Source organism: Corvus brachyrhynchos, unplaced genomic scaffold, assembly GCF_000691975.1.
Source record: "Corvus brachyrhynchos isolate BGI_N302 unplaced genomic scaffold, ASM69197v1 scaffold126, whole genome shotgun sequence".
Taxonomy (NCBI): domain Eukaryota; kingdom Metazoa; phylum Chordata; class Aves; order Passeriformes; family Corvidae; genus Corvus; species Corvus brachyrhynchos.
The window spans coordinates 9,304,617-9,319,943 of NW_008239283.1; the positions used below are offsets into that span (position 1 = coordinate 9,304,617).

Genomic DNA, 15,327 nt, shown 5'->3' on the forward strand with positions numbered 1-15,327 from the left:
CCAGGGGCGGGGACCACAGCCAGGATGCAGGGTGTCTGCCAGGGGTGCAGCACTCGGGCCAGCGAGGATGAACAGCCTCCAGGGCTATTCCTGGAGCTGTTTGTACCCATGCTATGGTCTCTTTAGATTGCCTGGGCATTTTGGTGTAAAAAGATGTCACCCTGACAGTGTAAACAGCTGCTCTTTTTGCATCAAGGTTGTACAGATGTGTGGCAAGTCCTGGCTTTGTTTTGACTGAAAAAATGTATTTTAACATAGAATTTACTTTTGAAAAAATCATCAGATTATTCCTGGAGCTGTTTGTACCCATGCTATGGTCTCTTTAGATTGCCTGGGCATTTTGGTGTAAAAAGATGTCACCCTGACAGTGTAAACAGCTGCTCTTTTTGCATCAAGGTTGTACAGATGTGTGGCAAGTCCTGGCTTTGTTTTGACTGAAAAAATGTATTTTAACATAGAATTTACTTTTGAAAAAATCATCAGATAAGAGCAAACCAGCTGCTATATTCTTTTGCCTTTTACATTATGTCCAGGACATTAGAAACGCCTCCTGGATTTTTGTCAGGGAGTGGGAGACGTAAAGAGGAAGGGCTGACTTGAAAAAAACTAAACAAGCCACAAAGCCCCTTAAATATAATTTTTAACTTATGACTGGTGACCCATTGAGGCTTTCCATGAAAGTAAAACTTTCCAGCTGGGGGCTGTGGGCACGAGGTCCATGCAGGTCTCATGGAGCTGGGTGCCAAGTGTCAGCCCACTGGCTGCCGCCGGCAGGGGATGAGAACCTTCCTTCCCAGCACCGTCACACGCCTGACCTTCACCTTCACCCTTGCAACGATATACAGATGTGCAGTGACGTCATCTGTCTTGGCCACAGGGAGACATCACAGCAGAAAACAATAGCCCCTTTTGAGGGGAAGTTAATCATTTTGGTTAACCCCGTGGCCTGGAGCACGGCACAGACGTGAGTGCAGTCACCAGCCATCGGCACTCACTGGGGACGGGGACATCACGCTGCTGGGTGGGAGGTTAACAGGCTTGTTAAGCACATCTGGCTGGGAGAGCCCTGGGCACATTGTGAGCTGCTTTCCCAGTTCAGAAATACTTTGCAGGCCCCCTCAGCTGGAGAGAGTGAGTCTCCCTTCCACCCCAGTGTTAAAAGTAGTCACACTGCCTCCACCATAAATTAGTGCTCTAGCAGTGGAAATTTGAACAAGATCCAAGTGGAGCAGAGATGCAGTATCTGAGATGGTTAAACAATGGTCCTGCACACAGGAAACTCTCCCAGAATGGTGGATTTAAGTTCCAAGGAGCTTTGGTATCTGACTGTTGGGTTCATCCCCTCCACCCCCCATTTTGTTTTTCATTCAATTCCATGTTGTTCATGTCTCTTAATAGGGCATCCTTCATTATCATTATCCCTAATAGTGGTTTATTGTATTAGTTACAGTTAATTTAAATGTTACCGAAGCATTGAAAACAGATTGCAGATGTTTTGAAACAGATGTTATTTTAATGTTAAAACAAAATCATGAATATTTATGGATCATTATTGCCTGGGTTGAATTAAGCTCTTTAAATAGTAATGTATGGGTTTAATGTCTTTTGAAGGAAATGCTCCAAAAAAGGTGAATGGAAAAACACTGTCATATAAAGATGTATAAATTATTTCTTCTGGCAACACTGAGTTTTTCCTCTATGAACAGTCAGAATTAATTACTGTTATATTACTAAACCAGGTACCATTCTTGTTCTCTAGCTAAGTTAAGACAATTTTTTGAGCTCAGAAACACCTATTGAACTCTCTGTTTCATAGTGAAGGGGCCCACCTGCTCGCTGCAAGCAGACCTTAAGTTGCAGGAATATTTTGAAGAGGACTTATCAACTTTAAAGGAAAATAATGTGAAGATGATGCAAGCACACAACTCACTTGATGTCAGTCTTTCCTACAGAAACACAAAGAAGGCTTGTTAATGCCGCATGCAGGCTGCCTCTGCTTGAGTCATATTTCTTTCTTTATGGAGATGGAGTTAGTCTTTAAGGCTGCAGCTCAAAATGGCCTTTCATTCATTACAAAGTTATTTAGTTACGGGTAGGTAACTCTGAATGACATTTCTGCATCTTGCACTTTATTAGTTGATCCTAGCTGCTAAATGACAGGGAGAGATCAGCACATTATGGCAGGGGAGTTCAGTTGTTTTGGCCAGTTTTAGATGGGGTCCAACCTGCTAGAGTTGGAAATTTGCCTTTGAGATGATGAACTCAAGAGGCGTTGATGATGATTAACACAAGAGGAAAGGGGATGAGATAATACAGTGGAAATTTAAAAATAATAAGTCTGTAAACACAGGGATGATTTCCTCCTCCACAGACAAGCAACACTTCCACTGCCTTAGGATGAGTCATGTCCTATTTCGAAGAGGAACAGCCCAAGCAGTAGTTTGTCAGCACTGAGTCTGGATGATGCTGGGGTAGGAATGGTGTAGGCAAGGGGACATGCAGCCACAACCCATCTTACTGTACTTTGCTTGTGTCCACTGGGACTATGTGCTCTAACCTGCAGCATTGAGTCTTTGTCCTTTGTTTTTTTCCTTTTCCCTCTCCAAATTTATCCTTTGGAGGAAAGCCTGAGTTCTCCTGAAGCTGGCAGAACTCCTTGTCTCCAGTCACAAAACCCCTGAGCAGATGGGCACAGGTTTTGGCTAACCACAGTGGCAGTTGTTGAGCATTAAGGTCTGTAATCTCATCCAGGAACATCTGAGCATTCCCCTTCTCCCTCGGCCGAGGGGAGTGAGCATCTCCCGTGCTGCTCAGGCGGACCTCCAGCACAAACATCTCACTGCTGCCACAGTGCAGGGGTTTGCCCCAGGGCCTCAGGACCTGCATGGTCAGGAAAGGAAGCAGCAGTGTACCAGCCTTTCAGCTTCCAGTGTGATGTAGGTATAGGGGTCACAGGAGAAGTGCTGAGGAGCTGCACATTGCATCTTACTCCTGCTCTGAGCAGAGGCGAAGAACAGATGTGACTGGAAACATCAGACTTTGTTTTGCTTTCCAGAAGTTGGTCAGGCAAGTTTTCTGTTGTGGTCTAATCTTTTGATTTAAAAGCTGTACTGAGAAATCACATACATCCAACTGAAGAGGTGTTCCTTCAACAGCTTGGACTTGCAGTTTCACTGCTTTCATGTCCCAAGGATCACGGAAAGTCTGGTACAGTACATTATATTCAGTAGACTGCCAGAAAGGGAGTTCATTTAGTTTGATGACAGATTAATACTGATTCACAAATTAATTTTGTCTCTTTGTATATCAAGGGTGTCCGCAACTTATTTAATTTGTAATAAATATAATTATAGAAATGAATGAGCTATCAAGATTTTTAAAGTATGATCCATCAATGTTGGCATGACTTGTAATCCTGGTCATTATAAATAAAATGGGTCTTTTGCAATATGGAATGCAATTTTCCCTGTAGTTTGTCTCATTATTTTCTGACATGTGGGTTAATATTAAATTACAATGCCTTAATTTTCAAATCAGGGCTCAATTTGTAAATAAGAGGTTAATAAATAACCTTTCCAGCTGGAGGCCTTATTGTGACTTCATTAAAATAAACTTTTAAATGAGATGAAGCCTTGATGGTACCCACATTGTCTCATCCAGTACATTGCAAAACAAAAAAATAATCTCCTATGGCTGCCAAAAAAACCTACCCAAAGTCATTGTGCCTCCAACACATTCCAATGGTCTTTTAAATGTCCCACATAACTGGGCTATACCCTGATTTGCTCCATCTCCTGCTTCCTGACAGAGCACATGCCGAGCTGTCCTTCTTTGAGTGTGACCTTGAGCACACTCTGAAGGCTCCACGTGCTTGGTGTCACACATTGTGCTGTACATCTTAGTGGTCTTTCAGTGGATGCAGCCTGTCACTTCTGTCACTAAGCTCAGACCTACTCCTGCTTCTTTGTCTGCTTTCTGCTGCATTTCATGTGAGGTTTAGAGAGGATATTAGGGAAAATTTCTTCACTGAAAGGGTTGTCAAGCATTGGAATAGGCTTCCTGGGGAAGTGGTGGGAATCACCATCCTTGGAAGTGTTCAAAAAATGTGTAGATGTGGTGCTTCGAGACATGGTTTAGTGGTGGATTTGGCTGTGTTAGTTTTATGGTCATTCAAGTTTAATGGACTTTATGATCTTTGAGATCTTTTCCAACCTAAATAATTCTGTGATTCTCTAATGCTCACAGCCGTGAGCTTAAACCGGCCAACTGAAAACAGAGGCTAGACAAGAGTAAGAGAATAAAAGCAGGTATTTATTTGAAGGGCCTTCAAAGGTACACCCTGTGCAGTCAAAAGCCTCTGAGGGGCTCCACCCAAGATGGACACTGGGTCACAAGTTTTTCATACTTTTATAAGTTTCGTCCATTTTTATATCAGGGTTAATTCTCCAATTATAATTTCAGGCAATGATGTAATTACCCCAAGTTTGCTCCCCCTGTCAGAGGCTTTAGTTTACATATTTTGGGGCCTGGGACAACAAGGTGTCCTTGAGTTCAGGCCCAGAGAGGGTTTGTTATGTCTAACCAGCATGAGAGAACAGTAGCTAACAGGCTATCTGGACTTTCAGAGTTACATACTAAGCAGTACAGGATTTGAAAAATATAAAAGTTAAAACCTAAGGCATCAGTTGTGTCTCTCATTACAACTTCCAGCGAAAAAGAAAAGACTTTTCTCAACAGGTGCCACATTCTTTACAGGAATTTCGTGTTCTGAGTGGGATTTCCACAGTTGCAGAGGTGGAAGGAAAGCTCTGACTTCCCCATTGAAGGCACACACCTGTGACTGGCATTGTTTGGGCCTTGGACCTAAACTAAGTTGGTTTGTTCTTTTTCCCATTGCTGGTTGACCAGCTTGACAAAGGCCACTTTCCTGGTAAAGGGGAGGTTTCCCCTGAGAGAAAAGTAACATATGCAAGTTTATAAATAAAAAACCCCAAACACCCAACCCCAAACAAGAACTCCAGGATATGGTAGGAAAACTCAAAAAACCCAGCCCACTCTTAAAGGAAGCAGCAGGTTGCTCTGTGAGACAGAGGTTGAACTAGTTTCGCCCATGAGTGCTCTGTGCTCTGTGTTTTAACTATGAGAAATGGTAGGCTTGAAATTTGTTAAGAAAAAAACAAATGACCAAAAACCCAGGTCATTTGAGGATTTTATTCCCCTAATTTGAGTTATTTTCATTTACTCTAATAGAGAACACTGATGCATGTACACAAGAGCTAGTTTACAATTGCAATCCCCTGATGGTTCTCCTGCTATTTTTAGTCAAAAAAATGTCAATTTATTTTCATTAGTACGACAGGTGTTTGAAATATCTTAAAATAATAAACCTCTTCCTCTCTATCACTGGGGTTTACACTGAGGGGAGAAAATACCTTTTTTGTTCGCCAGTTGTATTCACAAAAAAGCCATTTCTAAGCCCTGCTGAATCTGTTGGAACATCTGTGGGCCAGTGCTTTGCCTGAAGGACTTTGTCAGCACTTAAATAAGGGCTGGGAAAGAGATTTTACCTTAGGTAATCTAATTGCAACACAGTACAGTATTTTGTGTGTTACCTGGAATAATTTTAAACACCACTAAAAATGTGGTTTTTCCTGTCAAAAGGAGGGATGATGCTAATCTAAAAGGCCCTCAGCCCCTCACTTTATTTTACACCTTTTTCTTTTGTGGGATCTGCTCCATCCCAAATTCCTGCAAGCAGAACAACTCCGTAGAAAGAGCAGGAGTGGAAAAGAACTCCATGTGAGCTCCTGAGAGATTTAACTTTTTCTGGTACTGATTCACCTGTGATGAAACCAGCCCAGCTCTCTGCATAATAAATCTTTTTTTTTTTTATGTAAATGACAGTTAAAACATTATTGAAGAAATGCGCAGATTATAGTTTAGTTGAAAATCTTTTTGATGTCACTTTTTTACAAGACTACTTGAGAAGTCATGTCTCAACCACATGCTCTTGTAAATTCAAGGTTAAGATTTGGAGGGTTTTTAGGATAAAGTCATTGATGTATTATTAGTATGTGTTAAATTTTGGGAAAGCTTTTGAATGGGTTCAGATTTTAAATTTCCCTTATAATTTGGGCAAATACAGACCATTTTTTGGAAGTGTTCAATGACCACAAAGCTGGCTCTCTTCTCTAGGAAAAGCTTCTCAAACACATTGATGTCATTGGTGCTTTCAACACATAGACCACTGCTGATTTGGTCAAAATGCTCCCACTTATTTCCAGTTAATGATGGAAATGCTGGGATCTATTTTTTTTTTTTCCAATTAAGTAGAAACCTTCACCTGGCTCAGCCCCAGTTTCTATTCCCTGAAAACATTTTTCACATTCTCTGATGAATCTCCTGACATTGCTAAGACAAGCGATCATTTCCTGAGAGCTCCTCAAGCAAGGTGAGACCTGTTTGGTTCTTGGACAGCTGCTAACAAGAGAAATTCACTGGCCTGCAGGATGTGATTAGGATCACCATGTGGAGCACCCTCCTCAGCTGGTGCTGGTGCTACAGGGTGTTCAGCCTTTTGGACTGCAGAGCAAACCCCATTTTCTCACCCCTCCTTAAGATCTTCCAGATACGGTTACGCCGCCCTCTTTCAGTGTGCCTGGAGTGATGTTTAATCCTCTGTGCATTTCATCGAATTTCACTTATCGTCATTATTGATGAGTGACACCGAGGTTAAACGATTCGTATCAAGACATTTTGCTCAAAAAAAAAAAAAAGAGTACATCAGTTTTGAGTCAGTGGAGACACTTTGCTCAGATGCCAATCAGATGGGTAAGTGCAGCAGGTACCTTCTCAGAGGGCTGCTTTTCCAGTTGGGAAGGGGCCCAATGAAGCCACCTGGAGATTACCAAGTTCTCGCTCTACAGTAACAGTGGCAGAAAGGGAGAAGCACGTTTGTTTCTTGCAGCTTGGCTGAGCCGCAGAGCCTGGGAGTGCCTTTGCTCTGAGCTCTACAGCCAAGGGCAGGATGCTGGTGCTGCCAAGGGGTGGGGCAGCCCACCTACAGACTCCAGGCGTGGGGCTGGAGCGCCTTTCCAAGCTTGCTGCAAATCCGTCCCAGGTGTGTTCCTCAGCTGCTGTCACTGCCATGGTTGTTTCCCTTGGAGCAGGTGGCTGAAGCTCTCCAAGTGCCATAGGACTGCGGTGCCACTGGTCACACCACCTTTTCAGGGGATGGCTGCTCGCACGACTGGTCAACCAAGTGGTGGTAAAAAAGAGGTAACAGAGCTAAAGATGGTGCTCTTGTTCCAGAATTCCTTTGTGTGAAGCTCTACAGATCTAAATTCTTAAAAGATAGATTTCTCTTACGCCCTCATAAGCATCACTTCTTTGTTTTGTTTTTGTCACGGCCAGTTACACCTCATGGCCCATGGAATTTTCCAAGTGGAAGACACACTGGGAGACACAAAGCCATGAGGAAAATTAGCCCTGCTTTGTCCAGAGTTTTGTTTCCTTCCCTCCTGCTCCCCTCATTTCATTTGATCTATTTTAACCACTACTACCACTCTGTAGCACAAACCTTAGTGCTTTGGCCAACATCCAGCTGTGAAATGTGTGCTCTTCTTCTGCATGATTCACTCTGCAGGTGTCAGGAAAGCTGTTCCTCATACTCCTGAGTCAAAAAATGCAACTGTCTGTCTGTCAAAGCCTGGCAGAGAAGATGTTTGTATGGGCAGAGCACACTGGGGTCCTTCCCAAAGAGGAACAGCAAAGGCATAGTGACAGGGGAGAGGTGACATTTGTGGAGGTTGTTTTCATCTGTACTCTTTCTGTACAGTGAATGGAGAAAGGGAAAAAGAAAGTCCTTTAGAAGACATTCAGAGCATCAGACCAAGCTTCTGCTTCAAAGTCTTTCCTTAAACATCCTTTTTCTATGAAGGCTACCCTGGGCTGTACTTACTAAGTTAAGGCTAGACAGAGGAATGTTGATCACAGATTTATGTAGCCCCATTCCCTGCTTCCTGGTGCAAGAGCTGCCTTTTGTGGTGTGTTGCTATGTCTTCTGCTGCCTGCTGATACCACCCTACACATGATGGTAAAGGTGGGATGGTAAAACAGCCTCTGACAGACAAAGGTTTCAGCCAGAATTTGCTTTTTGGTAAGCCATCGACACTTGGAGAGATGTTTCCAGCAAGTGTACTGTAGTTGTGTGCAGCAGCTCTTCCAGAGGTGACAGCAGGCATGCTACTACGCCCCTGACATATCTGCCTCACAGGTCAGTGTGGGGAAAATGGAAAGAGGGAAGCAAAGGGATGCATGTAATTAATCAGAAGTGCTGGTGCAATTGGAGGAAGCTACAGTAGTCACAAACCCTCAGCATATGTGAAAACATCGCTTTGTTCATTTTTTTTTACACCAAACATATTTAATATGGCCATTTCACGTTTTACATGAATCATAAATCAAAGAGAAATAAGTGTATTGGCCACAACATGGGTTGTTTTGTAGCTTCTAAATTTCTTAAGTGTTAGGTCATTTTACTTACAAGTTAAATGGCTGTCTACAAGAGGCCTTGGTTGGTCATAAATAGTCCTTCCAATAATATAAAACACACCATTTGTTTACAACACGTATGCGCTTCCAAGTAGATCCAACAGCTCGTAAAGAACAAGAGCCCCTATGTCATCCCTACAGAGACCACTGCAATAAAGAGCTGTTGGAATGACTCTGTACTCAGTAAGTGCAATCAGATCCAGCAACAGTAGCTTTTATGGGCTTTTTTTCTCCCCTCCAGGAAAACCTGAGATATTAGTGCAATATTAAAGAGCTGTGATGGTTTTACCCAGAGTGGGATCTTACTCTTCCTATGCTCCCACTGGTTTTGGGAGTGGAGTGAGGTTAACACTCACCAAAGAAGGTCAGAATCAGACCTGTTAGGATGGTTTGTTTTCATAAGGGATACGATTGATTAAAAAGAAGGTTAATTGAATATTATGCAGCTGCCACAGTAGTATAAACTCCAAGCCCTGGCTTATAAACAACATTTGTTGCAGAAGGGTTATTACCTGCTTACAATTGGAGCAATGAGCCTTTCATTCCTTGTTTATTCCAGGATGGTGAAGCAGTAAAAATACACATGCTGGTACATGACCTCAGGTGGGCTCCTAGGAAATCTTAGCCCAGTTTAAGTAATAAATATGTTCTCACACAGGCAGAGGTGTGCCCTGACTGAACTCTGAAGTGAAACACCAACTAAAAGCAGCATTTGATCTAGATTAGAAACCTACTTTAAGTGTTTGAAGTAGAAAAGCAGTAGGAGCTGATCTGAGTCTCCAAAGCCTTTTGTCAATAGAAGAGATCTGAACAATTTCCTTTTAATAATATTACTGCATTTTTATTGTGATTTCTGTAGTTCTTGGACAGTACAGAGGGGTGTGATATTTATTCAATGGATTTAAAGACTAACAGGATCATTAACACATTCACTGACTCAACCTCAGATCATGCTGAGGGTGACCAGATCAGTGTAAGAGATCCACAGGAGCACGGGATTCACCTTGCCCCACTGGAGAAGGCATCTAAGCTGGCTACTCAGGGTCTCTCTGTAATCAATGAGGAGAGTGACACATGTCTTTCAGAGGAAAGTCCGCCCCATTCTAGGTGTCTAAAACAAGAAAGGTTAATTTCCCAAGAGGGATGTGCCAATCTCTGGCCATGGACTTTGAAGGAACCCAGAGGGTTCGTCCCATATGTAGGAATCCTGAAGACAGGGTGAGGGTTTGTCCCATATGTACCTGATTCTACATACCTGATTCTGCCAATCAGCTCAGGAAGGATCCTGCAGAAAAGGAGTGCATCCCCTTCAGTTGCTTCTGCATGAAACTGCTGGTTCATTTGCACCAAGTGTAATTCACTGATTCACTAGCCAACTGCTTTGCTCAACAGCTTTCATTCCAAACTTATTGCTGTGCCCATGAGGATCACCTGTGAACAGCCTCCTCACCCTCCCTTAAAGCTCTAGCCCTGTCCACACCAACCCACCTCTACAAAAACAAGTTGAAAATCAGTCTCTTGAGTAGCTGAGCTGACTCTTGCTGCAGCCAAATTAAATCTTTCTCATCCACAGGCTGGACAAGACTCTAACGAGATCACAACTGATGTATCTATCAGTTGCTCACCCAATAATTGCTTCCCATCACATAATACACAGATTAATTTCTCCTTTCTCCAAACCCAATATTCAATTTGCCATTGTCATGGCCCATCACAGCTCTGCTAATCTGTCCTACTTTTGTCTCCTTTTGGACAACGACTAAGTCAGTCAACAAGCCATTTTCATCATAAATCTTCTGGCTGACAAATTTGTCCAGTCCTTGCTCCGAATCCCTCTCCTGTGCTGTCCCTGCTGCTGTTCCTAAGCACCACCGGAGTCCAACTGACTGTGTTGGTGTGGTAACGACAGACCAAGACCAACCACCATTTGCCAATGAAAAGAAATAACAACAGACACAATGAATTATGAAAAAAAATTACTTTTTAATGTACAAAAGGTTTATATACAGGTTCAGCATGTTACCTCCATTCTTATGATGTAGAAAACAGCTAAAAATGTTCTTAAGATATAAATTTGACAGAACAATTCACCTACAGTATTTTAGTAATGATGTCTTCTATACATAATATATACAGTGCTGGAAAGATTATTATAATACTTTTTCAGTAAATGAAGGAAGACCACCACTGGAAAGTCCAAAAAATCTCAAGTCATTGGAGATTTGGTTTTGCTTTTGTATTTGAACTTTTGCTAATGAGATATCTGTGAGGAGGGACTCAGTAGCCATCGTTGTCCTATGCAGCTGTTAAAAAAATCAGATTAGCAATTGAAGGACACACGAAAGCCTGATCCATCTCAGCACAAGAGATGCCCAGTTGTACTCCAAGCGTCCAGGACAACATACAGTGTCCTAAAACATGTACTGCCCTCTTTTCATAAATGCAAAGGCAAAGGCAAGGGCAAGGTCAGTAACTGCAGGAGAATATATACAGCAGACTATAAAAAAATCCCTTTAAACACAACTTTCACAGGAGACACAAATAAACAGCCAGGCACTTTGCTTTGCTTCCCTGTCCTCATGCACCCTGGACATCAGCAGGAGTCATTGAGGGGTGAAGGGCAGGGCTGAGAGCACCCTGTGTGCACCCTCTGCATTTGGGATGAGGATGGATGAGACTGCGGGATGCTGAGCAGCACTGCCTTGCACCAGCCATACCCAGGGCTACCCAGCAGCAAAGCTGTCCCAATCCACCACTGCCGAGCACAGCTCCTGCCTATCTGATATCACAGAGTTTGCCTGGAGGTAACACGTGGCATTTTCATGTCAGCCCCTGGTCATGCTGGGAACAGTGATCAGTTTGTGCAAAAGGAAAGCAAAGACACCAGAAAGCACCTTTATAAAGCTGTCCTGGTCCTGTGCAGGAGACAGAGTCAGGTGCAGATGAGAACATCACACTGATATGATGGGGAATGCTTACTCAGTCCCGCTGTAAGAACCTGTTGTTCCCTGCCCTTCAACATATGGGGCACAAAGTATTTGAGGCTATGAGAGCAGGATGAGAAGAGTTGTCCTTGTCCAACGCTGTCTGAAGTTAAGCAAGGCCTCCTCCCAAGTACATGTACCCCACTGCTTCTACCCTGTTGTCTAATGACAGCAAAAATAAATAATGCAACAAAGATTAACTTCAGTGCCAGGTGGGACTGTCCTGGAAACAGCTGATCACTATTATGAGCAGTTATACTCTGGTGGAGACCTTGGCTTTGGGAGGCTCCTCCTATCTCTTCCCCAATGATGCTTCCAAGAGATTCTCACTGACCAAGCTACTATTCTGACTCAAATACTTGTTTTGAGACTATCCACATGTTTGGTCCTGCAGGTGCAGTCTGCTAGTGCAGGTGCTGCAGGCTGCAGGTGCAGTCTGCTAGTCAAATGAACAACTTGGGTTGACTGTGGTATATTTTTTGGATACAACAGTTTTTCTCATGCTGTGGGACATGTTAAGCTAGCACTGGGTGCATGCCAACAAGCCTGCTTGTGGGGCAGGGTGTTTTGGCCCCACATCAGTGCAGCCAGGCTCCTGTTGTGCATATGGAGCCCAGGCAGAGCTCTGCATTGAGCACATCACACAGACGAACCCTCGCAGATTAACCTGCTCCCCCAATGCTGCCACAGTGCACATTCGGCTGGAATGATCATAAAACTCTCTCCATCACCATCACTTGTTTTATGTGAGCACCTCAGCATGGAAAACCCGCCAGAGAGAGAAGCTGCTGCAAAGCTCCAAGGGATACGGTAATGTGTGCTCCAGCACTCTGACATTAAAGATGCATGTGGGGCACTCACAGAGAGTCACTGTGTTCAGAAGGTGCAAAGTTATGCATGTGTGTCAGTCTGCATGCCAGAGCCTTCCTGCCACAGGGGATTATTTCCCAGTGATTGCTGTTCCCCGGCCTCTGCTCCACTCTGCACATGATATAAACCACGTTGTAAACACATCTGATCAAAGTGTGCATTCACCTTTTATGTGTCTCATCAATGTGTCTTTCCAATGTTTTCTCAGAAACACCACTATGTTTTTATAAATGTACATTTTATATACGCTTCTGACAATACACTATATTTGATTTTTAAAGGAAGAGAGAGGCCTTGGCTACTTAACAAGAAAGCATGGTAAGGCACTTTGCCGAGAAGCCGTTTGGAATCACTGCTCTTTGCAAGGTACAAAGGTATTTACGGTATAAAACAATACTGCTGGCAGAGGGCTTGTTTGGAGACGTAACTAAACCCTACTCTCATCAGAGCAGAATACGTAGTATGGCTTTTATTCTAACCAAAACCGCATCCTCCCATTTCTTTCTGGGGCGGGTTGAAAACGAAATTTTTTTGCAAATGTAACTAATGGAAAATGATGGGGAGTGCTATTTTACAGGGCTTCCCGGAAGGGAGGGTTTCATCTCTAAGCACCCTCATGCTGGCTCCTAGCTTGGTGGTGATACTGTTCAGTGCTCTGGGAAACCAAGCCAAAAAAATAATACTAGAGGTGCACCCTTGTGGTACTGCCTGCATATAGTTTACATAATTCTGTACACAGACTTTTTAAAATTTTCATTTTGAAATCCTTTAATGTATTTAACAGTTATAAAAAACCCTACCCTATTGAAACATTATTTTTGACAAGCACATTCATACAACTGCTTCACGCAGAGCCCCTTGGATAGCACCAAGGCCTTGTGCTTTACCATTACGACATCATGTTTAGAAATTTACTCTCTTCTGCCAGCGTGGTTAGCATGGAGCTCATATCACCTATTGCCATATTGCTTATCCCTGCAGGTATGGTGGGCAGTGTCAGAGAGTTTCGTGGAGTCGTCAGGCGAGAGGAGTTCTGGGAGAGATTCTGCAGGATGCTGGGGCTCAGGGTTCCCGACATCAGGCTCGAATGGTCCCCATCGTCCATGATGGCATCAAAATCTATCTGGGGCGGCTCAAGACCTTGAGAGTCCACTGTGCTGGACACCTGGTTTGTTCCTGGGGAAGGCAGAGGGGCTGGCTTGCTGTTTTGTGTGCACTGCTGCTGCCTGACCCGACAGTCCGCGTGGTTCTCAAAGCCGTTGTTCTGCTCATACATGTGGATTTGGCCGTAATAGTACATCAAGCTGTTGTCCCTCGTGCCGTCCGCACACTGCTGGGCTGGTGCCACCAACATGTCGCTGCTTCTTTTATGCATGGCCTCCGTCGTCTCCTGGCCCGGGCTGATGGTGTTCGTAGGATGGGGAGTTCTCATGTAGCCCAGCTGCTGAGTGGTGCGGACCCCTCGGGGTCTGCTGCCCGGGTTTGGCTCCAGCGGGGGACGAGGCTGGATCATGCCAGGAGGATACGCCTGCGCAGCTGAACCCATCATGCTCTGCTGAGGCTCAAAACTGGGCTGATTGGAGGTCATGATGGGCTGAGGAAAGGTCTCCTGAGCCACAGGGAAGTTCAGGTGGCTTGGCTGAGATGAGTAGTTCTGCTGACTTGGTTCATGCATGACCTGTCCCAGCACTGTGCGCTCACTGTTGCTCCTGACCATCAAAGAAGGGTCGGTTGCCATGTCCATTTGCTGAGGGTGAAGGTGGGGTCCGGACTTTGCTGCCATGTTGCTACAATTAGGAGAGATCTGATTTGGGTTGCCACTGATTGCACTGGGGCTCAGCATCTGATGAGGTTGGTTATACCCTGTGTGCAAGCCCATGTCAGGGTTCATGCTGGGACCTAGGCTCATGGGCTGCTGCCGCAGCTGCATGCAGTTTAGCCTCTGCCCATCCATGCCCATGTTTCTCTGCATAAAGCTCTGCTGGGTTACATTCATACTGTTGTCTGGCAGCTGCATCTGCTGCTGGTTGTAGTTCTGGTACTGACCAAAGTTCTGCTTCTGCTGGACCACTGCTAAGTTCCCTTGTGAAAACTGCTGCTTCGACTGATTGGACATGATATCAACTGTGCCTGAGCTGACTTCATTCCACTGGACAGGCATGTTATTTTTATTCATGTCTGAAGAAGTATCAAAACTCATGGAACACTCTGCCATCATGGGTCCCAAGTGGCTCATGCTTGTCTCAGCCACCGCCATCCTGCGCTGGCTGGTCAAGGCTGGAGGCTGCAGCTTCCCACTTCCTTGGAAGTTCTGCATGTCATTGCTGTACCCCATGGAAGTGCTCTCAGCCACTGTCCCATTGCTCTGGGATTTGATGTACTGTACCACGTCATCTGGCAGCATAATGTCATCATCTCCAATGGGTGCGTCTGTCTCCCCGGACATGGCTTCCATGGCAATGTTTTCACTGATGCTCAGTGGTCGGGGTGAGTAGGTATGCCGGGGCAGGCTCCCATCTGAGCGCCCGTAGCTCTGGAGACCAAAATTCCTCCTGTCTGTCGCATGTGGAGGATGGAAGGGGTTCACGCTGTTGGTGCTGTTGAAGCGGTGAACTCGTGGGAGAGCCTGGGGGTCTCCGGGAGGTCTCCTCACTGGGTCGCTTGCCCGTCTGGTGCAGTTGCCCTGCACCTCCTGGGGAAATGCTGGAGCTGATGGGTAGCCGTAAGTGTTACCATCGCTGCAACGCCTGGGGCCTGGCGGGAGGCGGATGGAGGGCAAGGTGGGGTCTGGTCCATCCATAAGTGAGATCCTGTTCTTCAGGGTCATCCTCTCCATGTTTGGCAGGGGGGTCGGAGGAGGGCCCCCTGTGGCAGCAGCATGCTGGGCTTTCAGCCTGTAGTGCTGAGCTGGTGTGAGGTT

At 44.8% G+C, this 15,327-nt stretch overlaps 1 protein-coding gene across 1 annotated transcript in view; it reads right to left on the minus strand.

Annotated features, from left to right (window-relative positions):
- Positions 1-12,644: 12,644 nt before the first annotated feature.
- GLI2 (GLI family zinc finger 2) overlaps positions 12,645-15,327 on the minus strand; it is a 190,723-nt gene continuing 188,040 nt past the window's right edge. Inside the window, exon 15 of the mRNA XM_008638300.2 lies at positions 12,645-15,327. Within this exon, the coding sequence (XP_008636522.1) occupies positions 13,297-15,327 (2,031 nt within the window). The 3' untranslated portion in view covers positions 12,645-13,296.